This window comes from Pelodiscus sinensis, chromosome 5 (assembly GCF_049634645.1).
Source record: "Pelodiscus sinensis isolate JC-2024 chromosome 5, ASM4963464v1, whole genome shotgun sequence".
Taxonomy (NCBI): domain Eukaryota; kingdom Metazoa; phylum Chordata; order Testudines; family Trionychidae; genus Pelodiscus; species Pelodiscus sinensis.
The window spans coordinates 35,536,676-35,551,695 of record NC_134715.1 but is presented as its reverse complement, the minus strand read 5'-3'; the positions used below and the strand labels follow the sequence as shown (position 1 = coordinate 35,551,695).

At 41.1% G+C, this 15,020-nt stretch overlaps 1 protein-coding gene across 2 annotated transcripts in view; it reads right to left on the bottom strand.

Annotated features, from left to right (window-relative positions):
* Positions 1-6,018: 6,018 nt before the first annotated feature.
* Positions 6,019-15,020, bottom strand: part of SYNPO2 (synaptopodin 2) — a 110,433-nt gene continuing 101,431 nt past the window's right edge. For both annotated transcript variants that reach the window (XM_006112606.4, XM_025190685.2), the window contains exon 5: positions 6,019-9,050. In XM_006112606.4, the coding sequence (XP_006112668.1) occupies positions 8,478-9,050 (573 nt within the window). In that variant the 3' untranslated portion in view covers positions 6,019-8,477. The remainder of the gene's footprint in view (positions 9,051-15,020) is intronic.

Below are 15,020 nucleotides of genomic sequence, written 5' to 3'. Positions count from 1 at the left end.
GGCCAATCGCAGATAAGCAACAATTTGAAATTTAAATAAACAGAATTCTGTATTTTTTTAAAAATAAATGCATATGGCAAAGGGACAAAAGGCTAATGGAGAATCTGAGGAGAGAGATTAAATTCACTCATTAATGTATTTGCTTGCAGGTTAGATGCAAAACTTTCATGTTCTGTATCCCCTTCAGTGCCCTTAACTTCTTGCAGAAACAAACTCTTATTGAGGATGAATCTGTTCTCTGAAAAAGCTATTTGATTGAATTAACGATTGTTATTGTGCCTATTACATAGATGTGGTAAGAATGTAACTTATTTTCCTGATTTTTTTTTTAATCTTCTGATAGGGTCAGTGTTGCCACTGACCAAATGACATACAAGAGGTCAGGGAAGAGGTATGTTATATTTGGAACCAGCAGAAAAGGAGATGGAGTCAGTTGATATGAAAAACTTGTCTTCTGTGGTACCTTTAATTGTACTTGCAGCAAAACTGAAACTAATACCAAAGTGAGGCTTAGCATTAGGGATGGAGGTCAATGATGATCAAATACTCAAAGGGAGAGGCCATCACACATCCTGCTTTCCAAGGGGAGCAATGACAGCAAAAAAAAACAAAAAACACCTCACTGACTTCAAGACGGAGCTTGATAAGTTTATGAAGGTGAGTGTATGACTTGATTTCTGATGAGGACATGTGGCCCATTGGCAACTGCCAGTAGCAAAAATCCTGGGATGCTGGAGATAGGGCACTAATGAGGAGGCTCTAAGTTACCACTGAGAATTGTTTACTAGGTAGTGCCCGGTGGGTCTTGCTCACATGATCTGGGTCTAACTGATTGCCATATTTGAGGTCAGGAAGGAATTTTTCCCCAGGACAGAATGTCAGAAATCCAGGGTGGGGAGTGGGGTGGGTCACTTTTAGGTTTAAGTTAGTATAAAGGCAGGCGGCTCTGTAAGTTGAAGTCTTAAAACCATGACTTCAGTGACTCAGCCAGAGATCAGGAGTCTATTTCAGGAATGGGTGGGACTGGCAGTGTGCCAGAGATTAGGCTAGATCAGGGGTGGGCAATAATTTTTTTTGCCAGGGGCCATGTCAGAAATTTTTGAAGTGGCCCCGGGCCGCACTGAAAGGGGTGGGACCTCAAGCAGGAGGGGTGGGTCAAAGATACTTCCCTGCTCCTCACCCACAGATCATGATTGCCCTCCCTCCCCCTAGGGACCCATGCTTCTGGTGGTGGGAGGAGACTTCCCACACTCCCTCTTCTGCCTGCAGCCAATCAGCGTTTGGGGGCAGGGGAGCATGCAAAGTCTCCTCTTGCCCTGTCAGGAGTATGTGGCGCTTCTAAGCGCTGCACACTCCTTGCAGGGCGGGGGCAGAGTGGAGGAAACTTTGTATGCTCTCCCCACCCCAGGCCAATCAGGGCTTGGGGATGGAGGAGTGTGCAAAGCTTCCTCCTGCCCTGCCAGGAGCATGTAGTGCTTCTAAGAGCCACGTGCTCCTTACAGGGTGGGGGTAGAGCAGAGTAAACTTCACACGCTCCCCCCACCCCCAGGCCCTGATTGTGCCAGACCTAGTAGAGTGTGTACAATGCTGTTTTAAACCCTGTAGTGTGAGCCAGATTCATTTGACTCAGTCTGTAAGATTGATACTGTAAAGTTTGTTTACAGTGTAGATGTGTTCCTAGGCTACAAGCCCCTTCCCCAGAGATCTATTTGTAGCAATATTTGTACTGTGCCAAGCACAGGATCTCTTTGGGATGTCACAAAGTTAATGCTGCTAGTAAATTACTGTAGTTTGAATTTATTAAACAAGTCCCTTTGGAAGACATCTAATTTAAAAGTTAAATGCCAGACTTAAGTTAACATGCTGCTCTTCCTTTTTCCCCCTGCAAAAGCAAAATATGTGCATGCAGTCTTCAAAACAAGTTGAAAGTGGCTGAGTCAGCTGCAAAAGAGCTGTTACTTTTGAGTTACTCAAACTCTAGCAGGTGAATTTTTGTTTTGATTTTGTTTTTTCCTAGTGTACCTGGTTGCATTGATATTGTTGACCATTAAGCATGAAAAAGGGGGGAGGGTGGCTTCCTCATTCCTTCTGACAGAGATTATATGGCTTTCACATTGAAATTAGATCCACAGACTGATTTGGAACATGCTCAGTCTTTGGGGAAATGTGGATCTGGATCCTGATCTGAATTTAGTGGTTTCAAACTCTGTATTGGGATCAGTCACAGTTTTTGACCCAGACATTCTGAATTTAGATTTGGTTCCAAGCTTCACCTAGATCTGGACTTGGAATTTTAAGTGCATCTCTACATGTGGTAAGGTGACTATATTTTCAGTATAAAAAATGAGGACACTTTCAGACAAAGTTTTATTTAACTTTTTTAGAATTGTAAAATTTCTTAAAAAGTACACTTTAATAAAACATTTTAAAAGCTGATTTAAATGTGCCTGTTTCTAGAAATTGAGGGATTTTCCCCTAATAATGCAATGCTCTAGTTTATCATGGAATAACAAACAGGTGATAACTCATCTTGAACAAAATAAAAACTTTGATAATACTTAACTCTTTAGACTTCTCTCTACTCCAAAGATTGTTCATTACACTGAATATTCATTGCACTCAACTAGTTTATTTGTATTGTATTTAAGCAACCTAGAAGTTAAAAATCAAATATACTTCTGAGTAGCATATATACAGCTCCCTTTGTATTTCAATGTTTAATTATACCAAAGACTTACAAGTACCATTGCCAGGTTTTATTGGCTTCAAGATTTGTAGCTCACATTTTCTACTTTTATATTGTGGCCAGATCCTGCCTGCTTGCATTACTAATGCAAAAGATGCAATTTACTTCATTGATGTAGTCCTATAAGAGGAGGATGCAGGATTTGGCTTTTTATGGGCAAGACTGTAAACACTGGTGAGCAGTTACTAAGGGTACGTCTAGACTACAGGGTTTTGTCGACAGAAGTTTTGTCGACAGTATCTGTCGACAAAACTTCTGTCGACATAGAGCGTCTAGACACATTCAGTTCTGTCGACAAAGCAAGCTGCTTTGTCAACAAAACCCTGTAGTCTAGACGCAACCCTACAGGCAATAACACCTTCTGTCGACAGAACTCTGTTGACAGAAGGTGTTATGCCTCGTAAAATGAGGTTTACCAGCGTCGACAAAACTGCTGAGTTCAGTGGTAGTGTAGATGCAGGTATAGTTTTGTCGACAAAAGTCCACTTTTGTCAACAAAACTCAGTAGTCTAGACACACCCTAACTTGAGATGTGTGGAAGAGTTAGCAGTGAGTTCACAATCTGTCCCTCTGCCACTATTTCTTTTGAAAATAGAAACTTTTCATTTAAAAAAATAACAGGCCTAATAATCCAGCTCTTCTGAGGAACACTAACAAGGTGTTTATATGCAATGATGGTAGACAGATAATTCTGGAGGGAGGCAGATGTCAGTATCAAGCTTCAAAGGGGAACCATGCTGAGAGAGAGAGAATTAAAATGATGCAAACTGCTTTGAGAATGCAATTTTACATGTGTTTATTTCCTCCGCTTACTCAATGTGAAGATGAAATTCTACTGACTTTGACATGTTGCCATTTGAGCTGATAATGATTTAAGCTTCTAGAAGCTCACCAGCTGTGGAGTTACAGACCAATAAACTCAGTGACTCTAAAAATGGTATGGAATAAGTGATTAAACTTTATTTGGGTTCAAATTATTTCAAAACTAACATGTATAGGGAGAAAGCAACATTGCCTTTCACCTGATTGGGAAAATCACTTTATTAAATAATACATTTTACATCTCTGGCATGTTGTCTTCAAATAAAGTGTCCTTTGCAGTGAACAAACAGTGTGTAGAAGTGAAAATCTATTAAGGATAGCACAGACTTTTTCTACAATGCAAAAATGTAATTTGAATATATATTTAATGGCAATGCAGCTAACTAAAATGAATACTAATTATGAACAAGAACTGTGGACATATATTTTCTAGTATAACTACAGAAACAAAATGGTTGGTTACATTTGCATATTCAAACTCTCTGCATATTAACAAAGGCAACTCTCAGGTTTAAAAGTCAGTTCTAATGTAAATATTAGGCATCTAAAATAGAGGGTATTTTCTCCTGTTAACTGTGAGTAGATCTATGCATTCAAAAACAATAAAATATCGGAAACACTTTAAAGGAATATTCAGAGCTCACACATAACACAACACAATCACATAATTTTTACTAGGGTTGCCAGGTGTCTGATACTCACCCAGACAGTCCGGTAAAAAAAAAAGACAAGAAATACCGGACATGAGAAATGTCCGGTATTTCCTGTTTCCCTAGGATGGAAGCCCGGCAGGGACAATTTTCCCCTGCGGTGTCTGGCGGGGGCAGGGGAGTAAGGAATGCGGCAGAGTTGTAGTGAACGGGGGCAGGAGGGACACTAGCCGGATGCCACGCTGGGGGGGGGGGTGCTGGGCTGGGGGAGAGCGGAGCGCATGCTGCCCTGGCCCATATGACCAGCAGAGAACCGGGAGGTGGCCACATGATGCCTGCCTCAACACCAGCCATGGCCAATCTGCAGCTCTCAAGCCGCATGCAGCTCTTGCCTCCCAAAAGTGCGGCTCGCGAAGCTGCTCCTGCGCCCCTCCCAAACAGCCCACACCAGCTTTCCCTCCCTCCCCCCCCCCCTCCCCCCCCCCGGCTTCCCTGTGCTTACTGGGTCGGAGCTGCAGGGTTTAAAAATGGTGCCCAAGATGGCAGACATCTTAAAGGGTCAGCCTCCTTTTTTACAACATTTTTTTTTATTTTTTTTTTCCTTAACAACTTTGGTCTCCCTCCCCTTTTTTTTCCCCCTCGACAGAATTTTTTTCCTGGGGGCGGGGGGTGTTCAGTATTTTTTGTTAAACTATCTGGCAACCCTAATTTTGACTGAAATATTTTTGCCAGAAAGGGATAAGGGAAAGAAGGAAGATTAAAAAGTGCAGAGTGATGCGTCAGAAAGCTCCGTATGCACTATAATATTAATAGCTGAGGCCTGACACCGCATCTACTTAAGTTAATGACAAAATTTCCATTGACCCGAATAAGAACATTGTATGAACCTGTTGTCCTCTGGAAACAAGTATTCCTATTTGTCAGTATAAGGGTATATCTAGACTATATCCCTCTGTTGCCAGAGGGAAGTAAATTAGACCTACTGACATCGCAAATGAAGTGGGGATTTAAATCTCCTGCGCTTCATTTGAATAAAAATGGCCGCCACATTTTTGCAGAATCAGCAGTTTGTTGGCAAAAAGCGGCTGTCAAGACGGGGATCGGGCGACAAAGAGAGCCTTTGTTGGCCGATCCCTTATGCCTCGTAAAATGAGGTTTACAGGATCCGGTGACAAAGGCCTTCTTTGTTGCCCAATCCCCATTTTGACAGCCACTTTTTGCCGATAAACTGCTGACTTGGCAAAACACGGCAGCCATTTTTATTCAAATGAAGCACAGGAGATTTAAATCCCCGCTTCATTTGCAATGTCGGTTTGTCTAATTTACATCCCTCTGGCGACAGAGGGATGTAGTCTAGACATACCCTAAGAGTGATAGGTATACATTCTCTTTAGACGTGGTGTCTTTATTAACCAGTCTCTTCCCCCTTCAAAATCCTAATGTTATGTGGCTACCCATTAGGGTTCATTTAGGTGGAGTTGGCTTTCCCTACTTTAAAACAGTCAAAAAGGTGGCTATGGTAACACAGAAGGCAGTACTGCAGCTCATCCTGCAGCTCTTACTCAAGCTAGTTACACTGACATTGATTTCATAAACATTTTTCAGAGTAATGGCCACAGGACTGGTGCTACGATGTACATGATCCAGTTCTGGCTAGACTCAGTGAGAGATGAAAAAGTTTAAGTGTAAAAGCCTAGCCCTGAATAGGATAGTGATGAAAAGTTAGCATGTATAAATATTGTAACTTACATAATAACATCCATGTTGAATTATTCTGGGTCTTATATACAGCGTTTGTTAAATTTTTTTTAGAGTTCAGTCCTGCAAACACTAAGGCACATGATGAGTAATTTTACAGCACGTGTTTACAGTAAATGTGTTCAGCACTGACCCACATTTGATATAATTTTGATTCACAACATAATCTTTGCAATATTTTAAAATACGGACATTTTTGCAGGTTTTTTAGGTGTGGGTGTTTTATTTCTAACCACATTTCCACATTCCATTAGAATGCATGATATCCTTTTCAAAGGAAGTACAAAGCTATTGTACAGATTCAGAGAAGTGAAATGCTCCCCTCCCCCCCCCCCCCCCCCCCGATATTGCATTTGGCCAAATTATTATTTTCTGGACATGGTTACACTGGAAACAGAATTAAGCATAAAGAATACAATTCAAAACAAAAACACAACACAAAACTATATTGGGTTATAACATGGTTTCTTTGTATGCTTTCTTATGCATCTGAAGTTTAATTTTTCTTTTTCAAATTGCTCTGCTTACACTTAGGCACAGGCATTCAACTGAGTTTCAGCAATATTTTCAAGTGGCTGTGCTTGATAGATATTTGAAGAATGCCAAACAACTGAGGATGGTGTGGTGTAGTCTATAAAACTGTATTCATTTAACACCTAACACTATCTAAAGTACCCAGAAAGCTTGCAATATATGGCTTAGCCCATATGTTACTATTAACTAAGTGAACTGTAAATGTAAGATATGTACCAGCTGTAACAAAATTATTTACCAGTTCTCCGAATCCATCAAAACCTATTTATACTCTGACAGGGATAGGTAAAATAGAGCCCGTGGGGGAAAAGAGGCTTTGTATGCTTCACCTGCCTCCCCCAGCAAATTCTTGCAGCTCCCATTGGTCAGTTTCTGCGCCAATGGGAGCTGCCTATTTGCAGGTAAGGCAGCGTGCAATGTACCCCACCCCTCTCCGAGCTTGCAGTGTTCAGACTCAGCCACACACAGACCCTGCAACCAGTGCAGGGGCATGGAAGATAGGGACCCTTGTTGAAGACTCAGCTGTGGTGCTTCCCAGCCAGAGCCTACCTCTGGTACCCCAGCCTCTCTTTCCCCCCTCCTGCACCCTTACCCCATTTAACTGAAACCTTCTGCACCCCTTCTCCTGCACCCATACCCCCCTTCCAGACCCTGCACCCTCTCCTTCACCCTAGTTCCCTACCCCAGGTCACAATCCCCTCTTTCACTGAAACTCCCTTCCAGATCCCAAAGCCCCCTCCTGAATTCCAGTCCCTTACCACAAGCTCCCTTCTGCACCCAACCTCCATCCCAGACCCCACACCTCCTCCATTTATATCATGGAAGAGTGTGACTTTGACCACTTACCAAATTCTCGGAGTGGCCCCCCCTCAAAAATTATTGCCCACTCCTTCTTGAATTCTCCAAATATGTGTTGTCTTAACTAGACTCAGACCAGTTAACACCTATCATAAACCATATTCCACATACCTCCTGCGTGTAACATGATTTGTCCTTGATATATAAACTATTTTGGTCTTCCAAAATGAAACTACACATCAAAAGCCTTTCAGGTATTCAATTACTAGTATTAGAATCTGCTGCACTAAATGTTTACCAAGCTAAACATTTCACAACCAAATAAATGTAGTTATCGTTCATCACCTTCACAAGGCTGACGTTTATTACAATATTCCCTCGTAACCCAATTTCAATGTAACCTAGCTATATTAAATATTTCTCCAAGCATTGTAACAATGGTTCATAATAATTAACTCTCTTTCCTGCTGTTTTCAAGCTAGTGTGGGTAATTACAACAACCAAGGCTTACAATGAAGCATTATACCCCAAACTTTCTTGAAATACCTCTGAACTTCATGATTACATGATATTAACATATGTGTACCAGAGCTTCAGATAAAATGTCTATGGAAGCACCGTGTGTTTATCATAGTAAAACTATAAGATTTAATTTGCTAGAATCCCTTTTTTAAAAACTATAGAAAAATTATATGATCTGTATTCTGATTAAATCTTTTGGAACTTTGGAGTTCATTGGAAAAATAATCCTCTCTAAAGTGTATGTCCAGTGCCCTAAAATTCAGCTATCAAAAATACCAGAAATCCTAGAGAGCCCACCAGAAAATATCATGTAAAAAGCCTTATTTCATTCTTTGTATATTTCATTCACTCCTCTGTTAATGTTTTTGTACTCTGTATAGTTAAAGCTTTCTGTACATTAATTATCCCACCTATGCTGAGATGCAAACTTGATCTTTTTTTAATAAAAACAAAACTGCAGTTTGGGGATAAAATTGAATCTAATCTAGGACAGAAAGCCCTGAAATATCCTGAAGACTGCATCATTCTACACAACTTCCTCATTCCTTCAGTTCAGAAACTGTCAGACAACAAGAAGATACTCAGACAGGTCACTTTACTCCTCCAACTGAAAGCAGGAGGGAAAATATGGCAGCTTCTTCTACCTTTCATGTTTGACGCCTCCATCCTCTTGGATGTGGATTGTAGTTTGAGTTGGCCATTGACAGGCAGTAGTCAGACCTAGAATCCATGGACATCATGTCAGGATCTGTTCGGGATCGCTGACCATAATATGCATATTGAAGCCGAGAGCCACACTGGAAAGTAGAATTGGGGGCAGACATGGTGCTTTTTGGTGGGGACATAATACCAGACTGCCTCCTTCCAAATGATGCCAGGTTAGTATGAATACCTGGGGCTGGTGGCATGCAGGAAACCCTTTGTTTCCAATCATCTGGTGGCTCAGGCAGTGTTTTTCTGCGGGCAGCTGATACTACATTAGCAGCAATGGATTCCTGAATGTTTTGGGGACCAAATGCATCATCTACTAGGCCAAGAGGAGACTTGGCTGCTGCTTCCCAGGGAGTCAGTCTCTTGCCAGGTTTGTCAGCTGCTGCTGCTGACTGGCTGAAGTAACCAGGGCCAGGTTGGAACATCACAGGTGAAGCAGGGGACATGGCTTGAGAGATGAGTGAAGATGACTGTCCAGGAAGTGATGACGAGCAGCCACTGTCTCTTTCCTAGGAACAATAAAACCTCAAATATAACCACAATTATTGAATATCAATGACAGAAATCCATTCCTGCACTTCCAAACTGAAGCAGATTATTGTTGGGCTACTGGCATACTGTTTAGCATTTTAGCATATGAAAGAGAATGAGAACTTGCCAGCAGTATGAGGAAGGAACAACAGATCTGCAAGAACATGTCACTCTTCATGTAGTGTATCTTTCTGTGTGTGTGTAAAAAAAGAAAGAGAAAATTCAAGTATTTGGCAAAGACACCAGATTGACAGACTTCAAGGAATCTCCTATTACTAAACAGGTACATTAGAGATAGCCACAGTTCAAGCTCCCCTCTGCCTATTCTACCCTGCTAATCTGCTTTGTCTTTCCTAATTGGTGAAAAGGGAGATGAGAGGGAAACTGCTCTTACCAATCTGACTGTATCTACAGGATGCAGGTATACACTTAGCCCTGGGAATTATACACTAGGGAGTTATTTTGAAGTAACTCCCCTTATTTCGAAATAAAAAGTGGAGCATCCACACTACCGAGCCCATTTTTTTATTTTGAAATAACTACTCCTGCTTTCCACGAGGAATAATGCTTATTTTGAAATAGTTATTTCGAAAGAGTGGTAGTGTGGGCACTCGACTGCTGCTATTTCGAAATAACTATTCTACAGAGTCATTCAGAGTAACTACTCTCCAGTGTTTCCTAAGTCGAGGTGAAAAGAATTAAAAATACCAATGTAATAACTTGCCTAATACCGTTATAGGACATTACTTAACCCTGTTCTTTTTAAATGACAGTGTTCTAAAAATTTCAGAGCATTCTGACCTATTTATAGGAGAAATCCATTCATATTCCACAAATCCTAATCTTCTTACCAATGCAGTACTTTCAAACAAAAATTCTGTTCATGAAAAAGGTTTGGTCCTTCACAGTCTTCATTCAGTAATATACAGTACTACTTTTATTTATTTATTTATTTATTTATTTATTTTTGCGCACATGCCAAATGAGCATTATGCATCAGACAAATCATTGTTCTTCCTAATTTAGGAACCATATGGACAGAAATGACATAATCCATTATATCCTCTGATTCATATCCTGAAGTTTGGGAAAAGCCTTTAATTCTCAAACTCTGAATGAAATGGGGGACTATGGTCCAGAGCCTCAGAGTTATTTAGTAGCCTAACTCCAATTGATGTGAATGGGAATTAGGCTCCTAAATGCCTTCAGGATCTAAGTGACCAAGGACTTAGCAAAGTCTCTATCCTGAAAACAGTGGCCTGTATTACCTTTCCTATGTCTCTTGCAAAGATCAGGTGTTAATCTAAAGCCCACTGAAGTCAACAGGAGCCTGAATCATTTCACTGATTTCATGCACAGTGAACATTTACCCATTAATGATTTTGTGTAGCATTCAATATCTTTAATGTCACATTTCATTTTTTTTTCTTTTTTAGGCCCATCCATCAGAAGATCTCTAAGCATTCAGGAAAAAATATTTCATACACCTTTTTGAGGTACATATCGCTTTTGAACAGATGTGGAAACTGAGACAGATAAATTAATAGCTTGATTTTCAAAGGTTTTGAGCATCTCCAGCTCTTAGTGATGACAGTAGTTTTGGTCAGTCAGTACCTATTAAAACAGGCCATCAGTGTCACACTTAAAATTTTGTAGTGAGTTTTTCATAAACGATTAGGGTTGGATAAGACCTCAGAAGGTCAGTTAGCATAGCATTCTGCTCAAAGCAGGATCAGCCCCAATAATTTTAGCCAGGGCTCTGTCAAGCCTAGCCTTAAAAACCTCTAAGAATGAAGATTTCACCCACCTCCCTAGACAAGCCATTCTAGTGCTTCACCACTTTCCTAGTGAAGTAGTCTTTTCCTGATATCCAACCTAGACCTATTCCACTGCAACTTGAGACCATTGCTCTTTGTTCTGTTCTTTGTTCTGTCATTTGCCACTAATTAGAATAGCCTTGCTCCATTCTCTTTGCGACCTCCTCCTCCCCCTTCAGGTAGTTGAAAGCTGCTATCAAATCCCCACTCGCCCTTCTCCTCTGCATGCTAAATAAGCCCAGTTTCCTCACCTCTCCTCATAAGGCATGTGCCTCAGCCCCCTCATCATCTTTGTTGCTCTCTACTGGACTCTCTCCAATTTGTCCGCATCCTTTCTGTAGTTGCGGGTGGGGGGGAGGAGAACTGGCCTTACTCCAGATGTGGCCTCACTAGTGCCAAATAGAGGGGAATAATCACTTTCCTCAGTTTGCCGGCAATGCTCTAATTAATGCAGCCCAATATGTTGTTAGCCTTCTTGGCAGTTGTTGATTCACATCCAACTTGTAATCCCTATGTCCTATTCTGCAGAACTGCTTCTTATCCAGTCAGTCCCCAGCCTGAAGGTTTGAATGGGATTCTTCTGTCCTAAGTACAAGACTCTGCACTTGTCCTTGTTGAACCTCATCAGATTTCTTTTGGCCCAGTCCTCCAATTTGTCTAGCTCACTCTGGATCCTATCCGTGCCTTCCCATGTATCTACCTCTTCCCCCAGTTAAGTGTCATCTGCAATCTTGTAAGGGTGCAATACAATCCATCCCATCATCAAGATAATTAATGAAGATGTTGAACAAAACCAGCCCCAGGATGGACCTCTGGGGTACTCTGATACTGGCTGCCAACTAGATATCAAGCAGCTGATCACTATTTTTTGAGCCTGACTATTGAGCCAGGTTTCTGCCCACCTTATAATCCATTCTTCCAAGCTATGCTTCTTAATTTTTTAAACAAACTCCACCTCTGTTTTATAATAAGACAATCTTTCTTCTTGCTCATTTGAGCTTTCCACCAGCTAGTCCCAATACCAGAAAGAAATTCCCCATGCTTATTAACCCTACCACAAATAAATGGCAAATTTCCATCCAGAGTAAAAGACCGTACTTCATATACTTGAGTTCAATTAATTTTTAACATATAAGGATGTACGTTGATGTATGAGTCAAACTCACTTTTACCTGGATAGGGCTTGGTTCAGCTCTCAATGAAATATACATTTTAAATAGAAAAGGCAAAAATATTCTTTTGCCTTACAAAAACAAAATAGTTAGTTATTTTGACTATGGATAAATTGATTGTACCATTAACAGTGGGTTGGAGGTGTACCAAACTATTAATAGTTGTTTACTTTCTTTTCCTTTCTTGTCCATTTACCCAGACTAGAATTTGCATCTCTCATTGCTAGTCTAACCAATGGAAAGCATATGTGGGTTTGCCATTAGCCAACTGGATTCCTGTAGATTCATGCTCAATTCTACATTCTGCCGAGTAAACACCACTTGAGAGATACCCCTTATATAGCTGGAAAGAAGGATTAGGTGATTAAAGAATGATGTCCCTTGTCTCAGTGTAACACCAGAAATCTCCTGTTAAGTCTTATTCTGGATCCCAGAAACTTCTGCAGGAACACATGAAGCCTGAGATCTGCATTATTGAGACAAATCATGTCACTTCCTAGAAAAGGAAATTTTCAGTCTAAGATCAAGTCCAGAATAAGTGTCACATTACTAAACATAACATAATGAGTTTGCCCAGACAAAGGATGCAAAGATTCACACACACAGAATTCAGTTCAAGTAACATATTCCAGGCTGCTTCAGCTTTCTTGGATGACTTGAATTCTTAATATTTCCTTGCGTTAACATGAGTCATTACGTAGGTTTAGACAGCTGTCCAGTTCAGGTCATTAGGCTCCTCAAGATTAAAATGTAGAGCCTCTCCTTGAGTTACGAACGAGTTACAGACCAAACACTTGGCCATAACTTGAAATGTTCGTAACTTGGGCCCCATTGAGTTACATTGCAACTGCGCTGTTCGTAAGCACGGATCGCATTCATAACTCAGGGACCACCTTTACAACCGCTCAATGGGAGTTTTGGTCGTAAATGCGAACAGTCGTAAATCGACCATTCACAACTCGGGGACCGGCTGTATATGAGAATGGCATTTATCTTCATCTACTCAGAAGAATCATACAACACTAGAACTGGAAGGGACTTCAAGAGGTCATTGAGTCCAGTCCCCTGCCCTCATGGCAGGATGTAGTACCGCCTACACCAGCGGTGCGCAACCCGTGGGGGTCGTGGCTATCTTCCTGGCAGGTCACAGCGCCGGGCTGGCTACCATTTTGTTTTCTTGGCTTGGCTCCCGACGTACATGTGGCAGAGGCAGGGGAAATGGCAGAGGAACGGACTGGCACTTTAAATTAAAGGGGCTGCGACAAAATGTTCTTTTGCTCAACAAAAATTTTCCCAGCTCTGGGGGTTGCAAATTAAAAAAGGTTGTGTATCACTGGTCTAGACCATTCCTGACAGATGTCTATCTAACTTGCTGTTAAACATCTCCAGAGATGGAGATTCTACAACCTTCCTAGACATCTTATTCTTCCAGCGTTTAACCACCCTAACAGGAAGTTTTTCCTAATGTCCAACCTAAACCTCCCTTACTGCAGTTTAAGCCTACTGCTTCTTGTCCTATCCTCAGAAGCTGAGCAGAACAATTTTTCTCCCTCCTCCTTGTGACATCCTTTTAGATAACTGAAAACTGCTATCATGTCCCCCCTCAGTCTTCTCCTTTCCAAACTAAACAAGCCTAATTCTTTCAGTCTTCCTTCATAGGTCATGATCTCTAGACTGTTAATCATTCTTGTTGCTCTTCTCTGGACCTTCTCCAATTTCTCCACGTCTTTCTTGAAGTGTGATTCTCAGAGCTGGACACAACTCTCCAACTGAGGCCTAATCAGCGCAGAGTAGAGCAGATGAATGACTTCTCGTGTCTTGCTCACAACACTCCTGTTAATGCATCCCAGAATCATATTTACTTTTTTTTTGCAACAGCATCACACTGTTGACTCATATTTAGCTTGTGGTCCACTATGACCCCCTAGATCCCTTTCTGCAGTACTCCTTCCTAGACTGTCGCTTCCCATTCTGTATGTGTGAAATGGATTGTTCCTTCCTAAGTGGAGCACTTTGCATTTCTCCTTATTAAACTTCATCCTATTTACCTCAGACTGTTTCTCCAGTTTGTCCAGATCATTTTGAATTATGACCCTATCCTCCAAAACAGTAGCAACCCCTCCCAGCTTTGTATCATCTGCAAACTTAATAAGCGTACTCTTTATGCCAATATCTAAATCATTGATGAAGATATTGAGCAGAACTCGTCCCAAAACAGACCCCTGCAGAATCCCACTTGTTATGCCCTTCCAGCAGGATTGTGAACCATTAATAACTACACTCTCTGGGTATGTCTACACTAGTCCCCTAGTTCAAACTAGAGTGGCTAATGTAGGCATTTGAACTTGCAAATGAAGCCTGGGATTTAAATATCCCGGGCTTCATTTGCATGTTCACGGGCTGGCGCCATTTTTAAATCCCCTTAGTTCGAACTGACTACCTGCGGCTACACACGGCAGTCAGAGGTTAATCCGAACTAAGTCCTCATTGCAGGAGGAGTAACAGTTAATCCGAACTAAGGATTTAGTTCGGATTAACTTCTGACTGCTGTGTGTAGCCGCTGGCAGTCAGTTCGAACTAAGGGGATTTAAAAATGCACCCACCTTTATAGTAGCCCCATCTAAGTTGTATTTGCCTAGTTTATTAATAAGAATATCAGGTGAGACCGTATCAAATGCCTTTCTAAAGGTATGCCACATCCACTGCATCTCCCTTATCCACAAGACTAGTTATCTTATTAAAGAAAGCTATCAGATTAGTTTGACATGATTTGTTCTTTACAAATCCATGCTGGCTGTTACCTATGAAGAGTGAGCAATCCCATCCAATTAAGCATTGAATTCAATGGGACTACTTGCATTCTGTAAAGTTAAACGTGTGCATAGATCTTTTCAGGATTAGGTGTACAATTATATTTGCTATACTGTACTAAAATGATATTATGCTATATTTTATCTTT